At 36.9% G+C, this 19,762-nt stretch overlaps 1 protein-coding gene across 1 annotated transcript in view; it reads right to left on the reverse strand.

Annotated features, from left to right (window-relative positions):
• Positions 1 to 165: 165 nt before the first annotated feature.
• zdhhc14 (zDHHC palmitoyltransferase 14) overlaps positions 166 to 19,762 on the reverse strand; it is a 36,834-nt gene continuing 17,237 nt past the window's right edge. Inside the window, exons 5-9 of the mRNA XM_073852713.1 lie at positions 16,461 to 16,509; positions 14,877 to 14,979; positions 12,174 to 12,283; positions 7,566 to 7,668; positions 166 to 4,606 (exon numbers count right to left, since the gene is read on the reverse strand). Coding sequence (XP_073708814.1) covers positions 4,190 to 4,606; positions 7,566 to 7,668; positions 12,174 to 12,283; positions 14,877 to 14,979; positions 16,461 to 16,509 — 782 coding nt within the window. The 3' untranslated portion in view covers positions 166 to 4,189. The remainder of the gene's footprint in view (positions 4,607 to 7,565; positions 7,669 to 12,173; positions 12,284 to 14,876; positions 14,980 to 16,460; positions 16,510 to 19,762) is intronic.

Consider the following 19,762-nt stretch of genomic DNA (forward strand, 5'->3'; position numbering starts at 1 on the left):
GTTATTATCATTTATACATTACACTGAAGCTAGATTTAAGAATCTCCTCAGAAACTATTAAACAATTTCTATCAGTTATCTATGAGTTAGAATGACAAAACATGTATTTTATCATATATTTATGCATTTTAATGAAGCATGTAAATAAAGACAATCACAAAGAGGTTTTTTAAAAAGTTGTGAATTTATTAACATCCACAATATTCCACTTTTGTAGCTTAAAACCAGTAAACTGCTTTTTGGCACATAATCACATGACCATAATGTGTTGGCACCTGGTTTAAATTTGATGCAATATATAACCAAATATATATCCAAAGCATAATTATCATAGATAATACCACTAATATTGTCGACATAACCCCAGAGAGAGATAAAGGCAGTGATGTTGCATTAAAGTTGTCTGTCTCTATCACTGTATGACCAAACATGTCAGACTTTGGGACAGATGAGTTTGTGAGAGTCTGAATCACAGGCTGTACAAACAGACGAACACTGAAGTGATTCTCTGTCATCTCACCAGCTTAGGTAATACTTGAGGACCACAAATGAACAGATCACACAGGGACACTGTCCAAACAAAATGATCCCGTTTGTTGGCTAACTGACAGCTCCAAAAAACGACAAAGCCCACTTATAGAGCTCAACAGTCTGCTTCCAGAAGCAAAAATCCCATTTATTTTCTCCATTGATTAATTGAATTCTAACCCCAATAGCACATAAACCTTATAAGAGGCTTTTGAACTTTAAGAGATGGTATGTGTTGCTGTAAAAGCCTTAAGTCTGTGATTTCAAGGTTCAAGGCTTTTTTTAAGATGTTTTTAATAGCCGAATTCCCCTACACCATCATCTTAACTAGAAAGAAACCAATCAGAGGACTCATTGTTACTATGGAAACATAAATCACTGCAAAAGAGCTCAGCAGCGATCGACCACTGCAATGCAGCATTGTGAATGACAGTCACAATATTGTGTAATAAAGTTAAAATATATTGTTTTATATTGAACTGTAGGTTCTTATTTGATTATGTCATTCACAATGCTTCATGGGATGAGCAGTTCATGCCCTGTACCTTTCCAGATTTCAAATAGTTTTTCTTCAAATAATTTTGTAATGATTCATATCAGAGCTGGTTGGTTTGGTATAAGACTTCGATTGCTTTATTGGAGAACCTTTGTGGAGAAATGAAAGGGAAAAATACTTGAATGGAAAAGCGGTGTGGCCACTGTTGCACTCTATAGAGCTGCTTTTAGAGAAGCTGCTATTGAAAAACTATGGAAGCCTATTTCTGCAAAAGAATAAAAATAAATAACGTCTATGATCTCACAATTCTGACGACTTTTTTCACAACTGCAAGTTAATATCTCATAATTCTGACCTTTATAGCTCTTTAGAGACTTTTCTGTAAAATTGTGAATTATAAACTTGTAACTGCGAATTTGTATCTCACAATTCTGACTTTTTTCTTGGAATTGCAAGATTATATCTCGCAATTCTGACTTCTCAGAATTGCACTTTTTTTAAATTATGAGTTAATATCTCACAATTCTGACCTTTATAGCTCATGATCCTGACTTTTCCATAAGATTGCGAATTATAAACTTGTAATTGTGAATTTGTATCTCACAATTCAGATTTTTTTCTTAGAATTGCAAAATTATATTTTTATATCTGTATATTTCGTATATATTTTTGAGTTTGTATCTGATGTGCGTTTTCTCAGTAGAATTTTTTTCTCAATTCTTTTTTTTTTAGAATTATGAGATTATATCCCACAATTCTGTATTTTTTCTTAGTATTGTGAGGTATTAGCTTGCAGTTGTGAGTTTACATCTCACAATTCTGACTTCAATTCTGAATACAATACAAGTTTGCCGTTTTCACTGCGTTTCAGAAACAATCTCCATCTACACTACACAACCAAAAACACTTGCAGGTACAACCATAAATATGTATAGGTAGATTCCTATTATTTAGATTGTGGACACGTCTACAGCTGTGCTCAAAACTATTCATACCCTTGGTAAATATGATTAAAAAAGGCTGTGAAATAATTCTGCATTGTTTATCCATTTGATCTTTCATTTAAAAATGTCATATTGATTTGCTAGACACTACTGGAACTTCAAACGGGACTGGGTTCTATGGTCAGATGAAACTAAAAAGCTTTATAGCAGCAAACACTCAAGATGGTTTTGGTGCACAGACTGCACACAGGGATAAAAAGTACCCCATGTGTACAATGAAATATACTGCTGTATCTTTAATGTTGTGGGCCTCTTTTTTGCCAGAGATCCTGGATATCTTGTTCAGATAGATGGCATCATGGATTCTAACAAATACCAACAGATAAAAAATTAAAAACTGACCATCCCTGCTGGAAATCTTGTAATGGGCTGTGGTTGGATTCTCCAACATGACAATGATTCACAAACAAACATCAAAATCAAAACAAAAATGGGTCACTGAGAACAAAACCAAGCTTCTGCCATGGCCAACACAGGTCCCCGACCTGAACCCTATACGAAATGAGTGGGGCGAACTGAAAAGAAGAAGCACCAACATGGACCTGAAAATATGTTCTGGAGAGATTCTGTATGAAGGAATGGTCTCTGATCTCTTGTCAGATGTTCTCTAACCTTACCAGGCATTATAGGGGAAAACACAGAGCTTACCTATATTGGGTAAAGAAGGTTGCAAAAAGCATTGAATAAAAGGGTATATTTAATTGTGGCCAACGTGTATTTCATAATTAGATTTCTCTCCCATTTTAAATTCATATTCTACAATATAAGGTTAGATTTGTGAATTTTTTAAATAAAAGATCAAAAGGAATAATGATACAGATGTATTTTCACAGCCTTATTTTATCATATTTACAGAGGGTGTGAATAATTTTGAGCACAACTGTACGTGCTTCGAGCATTTGAATGCGGCATCTACCTATAATGTCTATGAGTACAACAATGAGCATGACGTTACTGTTTACACCAGGGGTGCCCAACCCTGTTCCTGGAGATCTACCTTCCTGCAGAGTTTAGTTCCAACCCCGATCAAACACACCTGTCTGTAATTATCAAGTGCTCCTTCAGATCCTACACTGTAAAAAGTTTTCACCAGTTTTAACTTAAAAACTTACGTTTAGCAGCTGCCTTAAAATATTAAGTTAAATCAACTTAAGTCCTTTCAACTCACAAGTAAAATCAACTAATTTTGACTGTAATACGTTAAAATGACGTAGTTTTAAGCTGATTTAACTTAAAAACTTAAGGCAGCTACTGAACTTAGGTTTTTAAGTTGAATCTGGTGAAAACTTTTTATAGTGTAATTAGATGGTTCAGGTGTGTTTGATCAGGGTTGAAGCTGAACTCTGCAGGAAGGTAGATCTCCAGGAACAGGGTTGAGCACCCCTGGTTTACAGGGTAGTCAAAGATACGCAGACCGAATGTTGGTGACTACGCCATCGTTTTCAAATATCTCCGTTTTGGTCTGTTTAAAAACTGAAACGTGGTCTGCAGCGTTTTCAAAAGTCGAAAATGCCGGAAAAGTGTAAAAGACAGGCGCAACCATAGCAAAAGTTATTCATTTTAAAACGAAAACGCACTAGTGTAAACGCAGGCTTACAATTCTGAACTTTTTTCTTAGAATTGTGAATTATAAACTTCCATTTGCTAGTTTGTATCTAACAATTCAGAGTTTATTACAATTTACATTTACAATTTTTTCTCAGAATTCTAAGTTTACATCTTGCAATTCATTTTTTTTTCCTCACGTTTAGACACCTGACCTGACCACATGCACATGCAAAATTCTGAGGGAAAAAAAGTCAGAATTCCGAGATCTAATCCTGCAATTGCAAAATACACTTGTAATTCTGAAAAAAAAAGTTCAAATTGTTGAGATATAAAAATCACTGTTGCAAAAAAAAAAAAGTCAGAATTGCGAGATAAAAAGTCACAGTTACATTTTTATTTTTATTCTGTGGTAGAAATATACTTCCATAAAAACAGCTTGGTTGAATAATAATAGAGCTGGAAGACTAGCTTTGGTCCTCACTTGGTACTCAGGAAATTGTTCAGGGTGGCTGCCTCCATTATATATCAGAAACGTCCAGTAGAGGCTGTTATATGTGTGTAAAGTACCGTATGGCTTTTGGTCCAGTTCAGCAGGACGGCATTAAAAAACAGCTCACACTGAACTTAGCTTCACCAAACCCCGCACAGAGTCTTCATGAAGTGAGTCCTGGCTGGCAGGGTCAAAGAGCTGTGCCGGGTGAACGTGGTGTCCCAGGTGGGTGGCGCAGGGCAGAGGTGCGGGCGGGGAGGGCGTCTCCTCCGGACTGATGAAATGTTGATGGTGTAGATGATGGTGACAGTGGATCTCAGAGTCTCGCAGGGCCATGAGCTCTCCTCCACAGCTGAGGCCTGGGATAGAGGAGGGCAGCGAGGGCTGAGAGGGGCCCAGAGTGGAGCACGGGCCACCCAGAGAAGTCTTGGCCTGAAGGGGCGCTCCACCACCCAGAATGATGGGCTGACTGTGGAGCAGCGGGTTGGTGGCGGCCTGCAAAACGAATTTAGTGCTCTGAATGCACTGGTCTTGAGCACACTGGGAGGAAGGATGAAGGACAGAGAGAAAAGGGAAAGCCAGGAGGAAGTCAGACTCAACAAAGAATAAAATGTTACAGAAAAACACGTCACAGGGCTCCAAATTGCTAATGACTGCTAAATTTTTACTGTGTACTACAGTATTCACCTGGCAGATGAAAGAGTATCATAGAGACACTTTCCTATTGGACACCAGCATATGTTGTGTTTTAGATACTGACATGATTTTGTTCATGGTCATGTCAAGCCTGTTGGTGTCTTTGTTATTTAAATACCTTCTAAGTGGTGGATGAATTTGCTAAAAAAAAAAATATAATATTTTTTGAATGGGTGTCTATGGCAATTGCATTTTGAATTATTGTCACACATTTCTAGGGTTTGTTGTTGTTTTGGAGCCCTGGGTCAGTTAAGACCAGTTTCTGGTGGTTAGTTTGACAAAACAATTACTAGAAGGTTAAGATTAAAAAGGTTATAGAGTGTGTTGACCAAAAGTATAGAGAAAGACAGAAAAAGTAGTTAGAAGTTAAAAATATCTGGGTGAATATCACCAAACCTATAAAGAGCATAACATGAAATAAAAATTAAATTAAAAATTAATAACGAAATTATATTTTTCTTAATGGAAAAAGCCATTTTTGGATTTTTAAGATGAACTTTTTTTTTTTTAAATAGAAGAATTACTTGACTTCCAAAATAAAAATTCCCTGATAATTTACTCACCCTCATGTCATGCCAGATATTCATGTCTTTCTTTCTTATAATATAGATATATTATATATATTGTGAAATATTACAAAATAAAATAATTTGTAATGTTATATAATATATATATATATCAAAATGTAATTTATTCCTATGAGGGTAAAGCAAAATTTTCAGAAATAATTCACTCATTTAACATTAATTTATTTTAAATACGTTTCTAATGCTCATCAAGGCTGTGTTCATTTGATCAAAAATACAGAAAAAAAAAATAATATTGTGAAATATTATTACGATGTAAAATAACCTTCTATTTTAATACACATGAAAAAAATCAAATTTATTTCTGTGATCAGTTTTTCAGCATAATTACTCCAGTATTCGGTGTCACTGATTTCTGAAGGATCATTTCTAAAATGCTGATTTATTATCACTGCTGGAAAAAGTTTTACAGGATTCTTTGATTAAAAAAAAAAGAAGTTAAAAATAAACATCATTTATTTAAAATAGAAATATTTTCTAACAATATACACTACTGTTCAAACGTTTGGGGTCAGTAAATTTAAATTATTTTAATAAACTTCGTTTAATAAAGAATCCTGAAAAAAGTAACACAGGTTCCAAAGAAATATTTGGTAGCACATCTGTTGCCAACATAGATTATTCTAATAATAAAACTGCATATTAAAATGATTTCTGAAGGATCATGTGACAATGAAGACAGGAGTAATGGCCGATGAAAATTCAGCTTTGCATCGCAGGAAAAAATGTATATTTTAATGTATATTAAAATAAAAAACATTATTTTATATTGTAATAACACTTTGCAGTATTATTGTTTTTTTCTGTATTGTTTGTTTGATCAAATAAACGCAGCCTTGATGAGCATTAGATTTAACTTATTTAAAATACATAAAAAAATCTTACTGATCCCAAATTTTTGAGCAGTAGTGTATGTAAAAATGTAAAAGTCTTTACTGCCACTTTTGACCAATTTAATGAATATATTAAATGTGCATCATGGAAAGAATCCATAAAACATGCTTTATTTTCATTCTTCATGCATGCATGTATTTATTTGTTTGTTTTATCACAAATATTTATGCTATAAAAAATTATTTTTAAACCTAATTGAAAGCTTACATAACGCAATCATCTCTTTAAAACATCTGGGTCCCTCAAGGGACTGAATAATTGGCATCAAATCAGCAGCTGATATGTTTCGCTTAAGCTGATGAAACTAAATCCAGACAGCGAGCATCAGTATTCATGAGAGCCGATCTGTTCACACCAGCCCACATCAACTCCCAAATCACATAAATGCTGCTGTCAATGTATGTCTGACGGATGAGAGAATTACATTACTGATCACATCTGTGCCAACAACACAGGTGAAAAAAAGTGAAAATGTTAGAATTTAGAAAAAGTTACCAATTATAAATTATTATTGTTTTATTATTGTTATTATAGTACCACTTAAAATTTAAAAATTAGAAACCAATTTAAAAAAAATCAGCAAGGATGCATTAAATTGATTATAAGTGACACCAAAGACTGTAAAGAAAAAAATTATATATTGCAAATAAATACTGATCATTTGAATGTTCTAAGCATCAAAGAATCACAGATTATACAAATAAAATAAATAAAATAATAGTAATAACAACAAATAAATAAAATAAGCAGCACAACAATTTTCAACTTTAAAGGATTAGTTCACTTCCAAGATGTTCTTGTCTTTCTTTCTTCAGTCTTAAAGAAATTACGTTTTTTTTTTTTTTCAGGAATTATCTCCATAAAGTGGACTTTTAATTTAGTTTTAAATTAGATTTTAAAATGTAATAAAATAGAAAATTATTTTCAATTGTAATAATTTTTATATTTAACTGTATTATACTCCTTGCATGAAATTAAGAGACTTCATTCAAAAACATAAAAAAAAAAATCGTACCAATCCCAAACATATGAAAAGTAGTGTACCTTTTTCATTAGTTGAAAAATAAATATGTATTTTTAGCGTGACCCCCTTTATCGACAGCAGAATTCAGTCGGGGAATTTTGTCCAAAACTTTATAATCCAGATTTTAAGTGTGGTCACAGACTTTTGGACTCCACTATATATTTCAAATCACTGTTTACAGTTTTGCTGAAACCTTGAAGTGGTTTGAACATAAATGGCTTCATTATAATGGCTCAAGTAAAGCAGACTGGACACACACACACTCACTCACTGAGAGGTCAGAGTACGGCCGTCTTACCATGTGACTCTGGACTTGATTGGAGGGGCAGGCGCTGGTGCCGTTTGTCTGGGCCGCAGGCTGCGGGGTGTCTGGTTGGACAAAACCTCTCCTGTCAATCAAGCTGCAAAGAGAAAGGAAGTGGATGAGTCAGGGAACGTGGGTGAGGGAGGCGGAGAAAAGAGGATCCGTGCGTGTGAGAGTGTGTGCGCACGGAGTGCTCCTCCAACTCAACATGCCCACACACAGAGCAGATGGCAGCCAGTGATGCTGTGCCCACTTCTGCTTTGTGTTCCTGGCTCCATGAGAAACTCATTAATGGCGTGCGGAACTCTTGTGTGGGTGTGTGAGCAGGTTTTGACGTCAGCAAGCCTCCTCACGCACCATCTGAACCAATTCAGGAACGTTCCTCGGTTATCTAAGATATTCGCACTTCCTGGAGTGAGAATGCTGATTGGTTTTTGCCTCTTAGATTTAAATGAATGAGTGAGAAACCTGCTGAGGTCACCAATCTTTTTACAAGATCAGCACAGATCCCTTGGCTGATAACGTGCCTGGATAATGATTTTCTGAGGAAGCTGATGAATATCTTATTTGAAATGGGCTTGTTCTGTTGACTGCAATTAAATTGTCTGATTCAGAGATATGAATGATGTAAAGCAGCGGTTCCCAATTCCAGTCCTCGCGCCCCACCGCTCTGCACATTTTGCATGTCTCTCTTAGTTAACACACCTGATTCAGATAACCAGCTCATTAGAAGTGAGGTCCGTGCAGGAACTGCGATCCGATTGACATGGTCCCTGCAAAGTGTTCATTGCTCCCTGCTCCCTGCTCCCTAAGCGGGGGAAATCTGTTTACTATACTTCGAAACATTCATTCACATATTTGCGCTACGTTACCGCATGCAGCGTCTTCACACACAGATGAAACTTACTAGAGAAGTGTGACATAAGTGCATCTGTAAATAAATGCATTTTAAATTTACGTCTCGCACGCTTTAATGACCTTCAAATGGAACACATACGCTCGCTTCGAACTAATGAATAATGGCAGAATATCATGTGATGTCCACTTCGAAGGGCAGTAACGTTGGAATAGAACAAACGTCGGAAGCGATGCGTGAAACACACAAAATGTGCAGAGCGGTGGGTCGCGAGGACTGGAATTGGGAACCGCTGATGTAAAGGACAAAGCTTTGTTGGGCAAACAGAGGGCAAGAGAGGGAATCCCAATGTTCAGAAAAGCATACTACTATTTTATTGTAGGGTTAGAATACTTTTCTGTATGCATATAATACCCAGATAACATACTGCAAGAGCAGACTATATGAGATTATTTGCTTAAATTAGGTAATAAACTTAAGTGTGTTTAACATATTTCATTTTTCTGCTCAGGACATGAAAGGAAAAGTTCACCCCTCAAACTATTTACTCACTCTTATATCATTCCAAACCCATTAGATTTTAATATATCTTCAAAACGCAGATTACAATATTTTAATGAAACCTGAAAGATTTCGGTTTCTCAGATGAAAGTTCATTTCACCAAAACGTTCAAGCTTCAGAGAGTTAATAAAGCTATTGTAGAAGTAATTTATTCATTTGAAATGTCCAGCAAGCACATGTTCCCTATATATATGTGCGTTGATCAATGTTTATATATGGAGAGAAAAAAAAAAACAGATTTAATTTAGGCTTTCATTCATATTGACATTGATCAATGCACATACAGTGCATTCATAAAGTATTCAGACCTGATATTACATTATTCTACACTCCGTACTTCAAAATGACAAAGTAAAACAGAATTTTTAAATTTATTAAAAAGAAAAAACTGAAATATCACATTTACGTAAGTATTCCGACCCTTTGCATCAACATTTGAAATTTAGCTCAGGTGCCTCCCATTTCTCTTGATTTTTGCTGAGATGTTTCTACACCTCGATTGGAGTCCATCTGTGGTAAATTAAATTGATTGGACATGATTTGGAAAGGCACACACTGCTCTATAAAAGGCCTCACAGCTGACAGTGCAAATCAGAGCAAGAACCAAGCCATGAAGTCAAAGGAACTGCCTGCAGAGCTCAGAGACAAAAATTTCTGCTGCACTGAAGGTTCACAAGAACACAATGGCTTCCATAATTCTCAAATGGAAGATGTTTGGCACAACCAGGACTATTACAAGAGCTGGTCGCCCAGCCAAACTGAGCAAGTGATGGAGAAGGGCCTTGTCTAGACTGGTGACCAAAAACCTGATGGTCACTCTAGTTGAGCTCCATGATGCAGATGGAAGAAACCTACAAAAGGACAAACATCACTGTAACCATCTACCGATCTGAGCTTTATGGTGCTGTGGCCAAACTCAATCCTCTCCTCAGTGAAGACACATGAAAACACACTTGGAATTTGCAAAACAGCACCTAAAGGACCCTCAGACTCTGAGAAACAAGATTCTCTGGCATGATGAACCTCAGTTCTAAGTATCATGTTTAAAGGAAACCAGCTCTGTTCATCACCTGCAAAGTACCATCCCAAAAGTAAAGCGTGCTGGTAGCAGCCTCATGCTGTAGGGGTGCTTTTCAGCGGCAGGGACTGAGGGACTCAGCAGAGTAGAAGAAAAGCTCAATGCACCAAAATATTGAGATAGCCTTAATGAAAACCCAGTCCAGAGCATTCAGAACCAGACTTGGCTGAAGGTTCACTTTTCAACATGACAATGAGGACAACAGGACAACTCTGTGAATGTCCTACAGTGGCCCAGCCAGAGTCCTGACTTGAGTCCTGACTTATCAAACATCTCTGGAGAGACCTGGAAAGAAGAATGGTAGAAATTCCAATCCAGGTGTGCAAAGCTTGTTGCTTCATATCCAACAAGTACTAAGTACTAAGTAAAGGGTCTGAATACTTATGTAAATGTGATGTTTCGATTTTTTCTTTTATAAGGGGAGACACTGCAGACAAAAACGCTGTTTTTTCATGCACCTATCAAGTTTGAGATTTTGGACTTTTTGGTTTTTCATTTTTCAAGTGTTTTTTCAGACTAGTGGAAAGAAAACATCCAAAAAACACTGTTAAGTGTTTCTTTTATAGCACTTTATCTATTTGTGTCAATATATTTCAATTACAATCCATATTTTTAAATGCTGTTTTTTTTTTTTTTTAATGAGTTTTTTCTTCTACACTGAGCCATAAATACCCCAAATTCCCTCTGTAAAAACTTTTGACTCTAATAGGTCAAAAAAATTAAACAAGAATTTTTCTGTTGTGTTTCACTTTGTCATTATGAGGTACGGAGTGTAGATTATTGAGGAAAAAAATGAATTTAAACAATTGTATTATTAGACTGCAACATAAATTAGAAAAAAGTGAGGGGGAATGAATACTTTGTGAATGCACTGTATAACATAAAACAATTGTTACTTCTCAGAAGACAAATTAAACCAATTGATTCATATGGATTACATTGTCATTATGAATATTTTAAAGCTTGAAGGCTTAAATGATTAATAGTTGAAAGGAACAGAAATCTCTGAAAATTTTAAATATCTTTGTTAGTCTTAAGGTTTTTAAAAACATGAGGGTGAGTAACTGATGACTGATTCTTTTTTGATTAAACTGTGCCTTAAATCACACATCATGAGGCTTGTTGAGAAAAAGTGTGCTATTTTGGAAATTGGCAAAACATATTTGCATTTAAGAGCCTGAGGTACATCTGAGCCAAAATATCATCAAGACTTAAAGGGTTACTCCACCCCAAAATGAAAATTTTGTCATTCCAAAACCCGTAAAGGCCTTGTTCGTCTTCAGAGCACAAATTAAGATATTTTGATGCATTCTGACAGCTCTCTGGCCCTCCCATAATTAACATGATCAACGTCCAGAAACGTAGCAAGGGGATCGGTAAAATAATCCATGTGACATCAGGGGTTCAACCATAATTTTACAAAACTACGAGCTTTGGAAAAATAAAAAGGAGACTTTTTGTACGCAAAGGGAACAAAAATAACGACTTTATTTAACAATTTGTGTCCTCCACATCACCCTAGCGCCAGTTTGGAGAGTATCCACTAAACACAAACAGCGTATGCTGTTCTGTGTCACCTGCACCACACAGATACGTTGTTTCAATTCAAATCAAAGCGTAAATAAACAGAAAACACATCCGCATGGCGCAGCTGACACAAAACAGCACACGCTGTTGGCGTTCAGTGGATACTCTCCAAAATGGCACAAGGGTGAAAAAAAAGTATTAAAAATGTTACTTTTAGAGAACAACCTATTTTAAAATTATAGGCTATTTTAAATTTTAATCAAATATTATAAGATTTAAAATAAGTTAATTTAGGAATAACAACACTTTAAGATTGGCTAAAGATGTAACTGCTTATTAACTTATTAATATATTGAATATAATATGCTATATATTGCCAATCCTTAGATTAATAACAATAGGTAACAACAAAATAGAATATTACGGTTTATAACATGCTTTAAAAAAAAGTAGTAGGCGGTATATAGTACATACTGTGCAGTATACAACAATGCAGTATATTCTATTTGAACAGACATTGAACATTAAGACAAAAACAAAAAGGACAAAACCTAAAATAGCAGGAGTTGCTCTATTCACCTCGGTGGTAGAGGTCCACACAGTGCAGCGCAGCAGTTGGTGATGAAGTTTCCGTAGCTGTAGGGATTGTAGTTGCCTTTGCCTCGTTTGGATGACCATGAACCTTTGATCTGAAACAGTGATGTGACCATGAGAACTACAGTAGCTGAGAGGGACAAGCTGCCAACATCAGAGCAGACAGGAAGACACAGAGACGACAGGCTGCCTTAATAAACCCAGTGATAAACCAGGGTGGAGATGGAAAAGAGTTTTAGGTTGATTATATTTTGCTTTCCGCTAGGCGTTATGGTGAGAAATACATCCAAACACATTGATCTTCAAAACCAAGTCTTTTGAAGTGCTCATTAATTGTCTTCCCCGTAACGGCTTGTCTCTTTTGATCTTGGCTCACAGTCTTAGACCCAGAGGGACAAATTTAAATAAACTTTGTATGCAGGGTCCAAAATTAACCTGCGGTCGGGTCATTTAAGGACATTTACTGGTACATAAATATTTCTCAATGCCCATAGACACATATTTTTGTTCCTTTGAAAGCAAACAATATTCTATATACTATATTTTAATAACAGATATTCAGTCACCATTATTTTAAAAACATCCCAAGGTTTCACATACCTTCAATTGAATCACAATTTCCAATAGAACAAGCGTTTTAAACTGTGATAAAAATAATAAATGTTTCTTAAAGGAGTAGTTCACTTTTAAAACAAAAATTTAAAAATAATGTACTCACCCCCTTGTAATCCAAGACGTTCATGTCTTTCTTTCTTCAGTCGTAAAGAAATTATGTTATTTGAGGAAAACATTTCAGGATTTCTCTCCATATAATTGACTTCTATGGTGCCCCCAAATTTGAACTTCCGAAATGCAGCTTCAAAGGGCTCTAAACGATCACAGGCCAGGAAAAAATGATCGGTTATTTTCTAAAAAAAATAAAAATAAATACAATTTATATACTTTTTATCTTCTAATGCTTGTCTTTTCTAGCTCTGTGTGTATTCTGTGTATTCCGGCTCATGACAGTTAGGGTATGTCGTAAAACTCCCATCTCATTTTCTCCTGCAACTTCAAAATCGCCCTACATCGCTGTTCTACCTTTTTTGTAAAGTGTGTTTGATCTTATTTGCACTTTCAGTTTGTAAACACTGGGTCAGTACTTCTGCAGTGATGTAGGACGATTTTGAAGTTGCAGGAGAAAATGAGATGGTGGTTTTTCGACATACCCTAACTGTCATGAACTGGAATACACAAAGTTCACACAGAGCTAGGCAAGAAGAGCGTTTGCGATTAAATAGTATATAAATTGTGAATGTTTTTAGAAAATAACCAAACGTTTCGCTAGATAAGACCCTTCTTCCTCGGCTGGGATCATTTACAGCCCTTTGAAGTTGCATTTAGACTGCATTTTGGAAGTTCAAACTCGGGGGCACCATAGAAGTCCATTATATGGAGAGAAATCCTGAAATGTTTTCCTCAAAAACATAATTTCTTTACGACTGAAGAAAGACAGACATGAACATCTTGGATAACAAGGGGGTGAGTAGTACATTTTCTGTTAATTTTTGTTCTGAAAGCGAACTACTCCTTTAAGAACAAAATCAGCATATCAAAAATTTCTGAAGAATCATATAGTAATGGCTGCTCATAATTTAACTTTGCCGTCACATGAAGAAATGACTTTTTAAAATATATTAACATACACAATGGTTATTTTAAATTGCAATAATATTTCACAATATTACTGTTATTACTGTAAACCTGGAAACACTTTAGTTTAGGGACCAATTGTCACTATTACTTAGTTGCTTATTAGCATGCATATTACTAGCATACTGGGTGTTTATTAGTACTTTCAAAGGGATAGTTCACCCAAAAATGGGACAGATGGACATTGCTGTGTATCAAAGGTAAAAAATGATATAAATACTGTTCAGTTTCTCACAAAAAACGATCGTTTTGTGTCTTAGGACATCAATGTATCATCACGAGCCGCAGGGTGTGTAATTTGGATTTGTCTATGCATGTTTGTTTTGTTTTTTTTACTTTTAAAGGTTTGGTGCCCATCCACTGCCATTATATGCCTAACAGACTGCAACAGTTTGAGTTAAAAATCTTTGTTTGTGTTCTACTAAAGAAACAAAGTCACCTACATCTTGGATGCCCTGGGGGTAAGCAGATAAACATCAAATTTTCATTTTTGGGTGAACTATCCCTTTAAAGCACATATTAATGCCTTATTCTGCATGACCGTATTCTAAATACCTTAACCAGACCCCACACCCAAACTTAAAAACTACCTTAACTATTATTAAGCAGCAAATAGCAGTTTATTGAGGTAAAGTAATAGGTAATAGTTAGTTAGTGAGAATTGGTCCTTTAAAAAAGTGTGACCGAAAACCTTACAGTGGATGTAGCATCCATACTACACAACATAAAGTATATACTCTGAAAGTATGCAATGTGAATTGTTTCATGTCACTTACACTGCGCCAAAGGTAGTCTGATCTGCATTTACGGCTTGAAGGTTGTTAATTTTGGACTCTGTTTGTATGATTTTATCTCCTGTTAGGTCATTATGATCAATGTAACATACAGTCATGGGTGTATTATTATAAAACATCAATTTTTATCACATAAGCATGTTAGTTAGATTAGTTAATTATTACTGAGATAAAGCATTGAGAGTGAAAGAGAGGTACTCACGTCTTCATTGGTGGTCTGATTGGAGCTGATCAGGTAGGTATGAAAGCCTGACAGTCCCACGATGGACCAGACAGAGAAAAAGCACACCACCACTTCCAGAACAGTACAATCGTTAAGGAAAATAGACATTTATACATACATACATTTACAGTATTATAAAAGCTGACTGACAGCTTCAGAATATGGACTCAATCGCATCAGAGGACTCAAGCACACTAGAAATACTGGATCTGTACAGCATCATTTCACCACTGCATTCCAGACACTTGAATTACATCCTTAAAATGCTGAAAGTGTGCTCGACTACACCAAATTTCTGGATATGTGCCCGGTTGAGCGCTTTTCTTTGTCATTTGATGAATCACTGCTGCCATGATCAATAATGTACACAGATGTTTTATGGACAAAATTCTGTTGAGCGCCTGCTTTTCCGCAAGTGCTAACAGTGCAAAAATAAACAGCGCTGGTTTTAATCAAGGTGCATCCGTAATGATTTTAATTTATACTACCATTTAAAACTTTGAGGTCATTCAAATGTTTTAATGTTTATTTAATAAAAAAAAACATGCATTTAATTATTTTATAACTTATTAAAAAAGTCTCTTATGCTCAGCAAGGCTGCATTTATTTGATTAGTAGTATTGTGAAATGTTTAAATTAAATTAAAACATAATTAAAACAATACAAATGATAACATTACAATAACTGATAACGTATTCTTGTGATGGCAAAGCTGAATTTTTAGCAGCTATTATTACAGTCTTTAGTGGCATATGATCGTTAAGAAATATTTTGTAGCAATATGAATGTCTTCACTGTGGTTTCTGATCAAGTTAATGTTCATTTTAATATTTAATATTGATTAAAAAAACGTACTGACCCCAAAAATTTGAACGGTAGTGCACCTGTTTTCAGTGCATAAATCTCGAATTTAACAAACATAGTTGTAATAAAATTTAGTAAGGTTTCTACTGAAAACAAACTAAAAAAATATATTTATTTTTATATAAATATATTTTCTGAAAAGAAGTCTCAAGCAATTTTGTTTCTCAACTAAATTTAGACTGTTTAAAGCACATTTAGATATTTTATATGAAAAATACTGATTTGAAAAGCAATTTGCAATTTGTACCCTACAAAGCTGGTTTTTGCTGGCACTAGCATGTGTTGACTTGCTTGCTTATGGGAGTAAGTCTATCATGAAGCAATAAATGATGCATGACAAGCTAATAATTGACCGTAAGCAGGAAGCCGGTCTCACTAATGAACACGACAGCGAGACGTCCCTTTGCTAATACAAATCACTCTTTTGCATATTTGCGCAGACAGACAGAAGGTCTTTTCTAGTGTCTCGGTGTTTTTCTCCTCAAGCCAATCCCAGATATGCAAAGACTTCCCACAGACCGTATTTAATACCATATTTCTTTCCATTGAAAAGAGAAGGGTACAGACGCATAGCAATGAAGACGTAGAGAAAGTCAGTGTGGGCTGCTTTTCTGCAATTGTGTTCCAGAGGTGTGAAAACCAGAAATAGACTCCTATTGCACAGCCTCTTCCCACACACACACTTTAGTGAAAGGATATCTAGCAGGGCTGTCTTTGAGAGCACTAAGAAAGCCAGTCCTGTTGGATCCTGCAGGAAAAGCACTGGTTATGTAACAAAGGAAAGCTGTCACAGAAACATGAAACACAAGTCTCAAATGAAAAAGCAGACGGCATATTGAGCACAGAATCACTGGAATAAGAAATTAACCAGCTGCTGTCTTACAGATGTTTACACTCTAAATCCAACAGTTTTATGGAATACCAAGATGCCACATTAGCAGCTATCATTAATTAAGGAAACATGTGAGCATACCTTGTCTCTTTGTTTAAAAAGTGTACTTATTATGGAAACAATATACTCTAAAGTAACAAACTTAGGTGTAATTACTTATAATTAAATTAGATAATTAAAATATACTTCACAAATCATATCATATTATATGCAATTCATCGGATGCAAAATTTACTTTTATATGTTGTTTGAACTGAAACTGAAAAATCCACCCAGTTTTTTTAATCCCCATAAATAATAACCCCTTTCTCAGATCAAGCCATTCTCAGATTCTTGGCTGTGTGATGTCACACAGACCAAGGCCCTTCCCACGATTGTTGATTGACACCGGATTTTTATCACTGACCCGCCCTGAGTGAGCTGTAAACTGTCCACCATTGTTTCGATATCGGAGCAGGTGTAGCCAAGAACATCTCCTAAGCGATTGAAGTGTTCTGTTGTTGGATGTAATAATAAACATAACAGTCGCCATTTTACTCCCGACATCTGAGCCGCTGAAGCAGCAGAGGATTACTTTTGTTTTTGAAGGAAACGAGCCCCCCATCTACCTAAATGCATCTATGTTTGGGCAAATTGTCTTACGCTTAAAGTATACCGTTAAATGTACTTATAAGCGTTTATGGTCAATTAAAGTAAACTTTAATGTAATTTCTGTTTAAACTTGTATGTTATGTATTTTAAACGTGAAGACCATCAAAGTGGTCAGCGGGGGCAGACTTCACACTTCAGGACAGGTTTCTGCACACTGACTGGAGTATGTTTTCTTCTCAGGCCACCTGTGGCTCTCACACGGACATTGACAGATACACTTCCTCTGTTCTGGATTACATCAACACCACCATCGACAGCGTTACAACCCAGAAACAGATCACCACATACCCAAATCAGAAGCCATGGATGAACAAGGAGGTGCGTCTCCTGTTGAAAGCACGCAACACTGCCTTTAGATCAGGTGATGCACAGGCCTACAGCACTTCCAGGGCTAATCTGAAGAGGGGCATCAAAAAGGCCAAGCACTGCTACAAACTTAAGCTAGAGGAGCACTTTTCTAACTCTGACCCTCGACACATGTGGCAGGGCATTCAGGCCATCAGCGATTACAGACCCAGCCACTCCACCCCCACAGCCACTAATGTCTTCTTCCTGGATGAGCTTAATGACTTTTATGATCGCTTTGAGAAAGACAATAAAGAGACTGCCACCAAGTTCACTTTGTCAACCGACCACTCACCCATCACACTAAACGCCTCTGACGTACACACTGCACTGAGCCGGATCAACGCACGCAAGGCTGCTGGACCAGACGGTATTCCTGGCCGCGTACTGAGGGCATGTGCGGAGCAGCTCGCTGGGGTATTCACAGACATTTTTAACATGTCCCTTGCCCAAGCAACTGTACCAGCATGTTTTAAATCCACCTCCATTGTGCCAGTGCCGAAACACTCCAACCCAACATGCCTGAACGACTACCGCCCTGTAGCACTCACACCCATCATTATGAAGTGCTTCGAGCGGCTTGTCCTCTCACACCTCAAGAACTCTCTCCAATCCACACTGGACCCACACCAGTTTGCCTACCGTGGCAATAGGAGCACAGATGATGCAGTCTCCATAGCGCTGCACTCTGTACTCACACACCTGGACAATACAAACACTTATGCACGAATGCTGTTTGTTGATTTCAGCTCAGCATTCAACACTGTCAGACCATCTAAGTTAATCACCAAACTTAGAGACCTGGACATTAACTCCTCACTGTGTAACTGGATTATGGACTTTCTTACCAACAGACCTCAGCATGTTAGGTCAGGCCACATCTGTTCCACTACCATCATACTGAACACTGGTGTACCACAGGGCTGTGTGCTGAGCCCCTTTCTCTACTCCCTCTTCACCCACGACTGCAGGCCTGTGTATGGATCTAACACCATCATCAAGTTTGCAGACGACACTACAGTGATCGGTCTCATCAGCAACAACGATGAGACTGCGTACAGGGAGGAGATTCAGCATCTGGCCACGTGGTGCACAGACAATAATCTGCTCCTTAACACCACCAAGACCAAGGAGCTCATTGTGGACTTCAGAAAGGGAAGAAGAGTTTCACACGAACCCATCCACATCAACGGGATGACTGTTGAGCCTGTTTCATCCTTTAAGTTCCTGGGGACCCACATTGCGGAGGATCTATCCTGGACCACCAACACCTCCAGCCTGGTCAAGAAGGCTCACCAGCGCCTGTTCTTCTTGAGAACACTTAAGAAGAACCAGCTGTCCTCAGCTATCCTGGTGAACTTCTATCGCTGCACGATAGAAAGCATCCTTACGAACTGTGTCACAGTCTGGTACGGAAGCTGCTCTGTTGCGGAGCGTAAGGTACTGCAGCGGGTGGTGAAAACTGCCCAACGCATCATAGGGACTCCACTTCCATCCATTGAGGACATCCAGAAGAAGCACTGTCTGCGTCCCGCCCACAAACTGTTTTCTCTTCTGCCTTCTGGCAGGCGTTTCAGATGCCACAGGACAAGAACTAGCAGACTGAGGAACAGCTTCTTTCCCAGAGCTGTCTCCTTATTGAACTCTGACCCCCACTGACCCTTGGCCCCCACCCCCACACACTCCCCACTACCATTGCACTACTTAATATTCATTGCACTACGCTGTACATACCCATTTGTAAATGCACATTTCCTTTGCACATTTACATACTGTAAATTTGTGATAAATCTATATCTATACATGTCAATTTGTAAATTCCTGCTTCAGTAAACAGTAACCTGTATATTATGTTCGTATCTACCTGCAATTTATATTATAGTTAATAGCAACCTGTATATTGTGTTCATCTATTTGTACATTCTAATTGTAGTTAATTATCATCTGTAAATTATGCTCACAGTACTTCATCTGTAAATATTATCCATAGTTTCTCCCTGTACATATTCCCTATAAGTGCACTTATAACTTATACCTTTATCCTGCACTTGCTGCTTATTGCACTCCTGGTTAGACCTAAACTGCATTTCGCTGCCTTGTACTTGTACATGTG

Source organism: Garra rufa, chromosome 13, assembly GCF_049309525.1.
Source record: "Garra rufa chromosome 13, GarRuf1.0, whole genome shotgun sequence".
In the NCBI taxonomy this organism is placed as follows: Eukaryota; Metazoa; Chordata; class Actinopteri; order Cypriniformes; family Cyprinidae; genus Garra; species Garra rufa.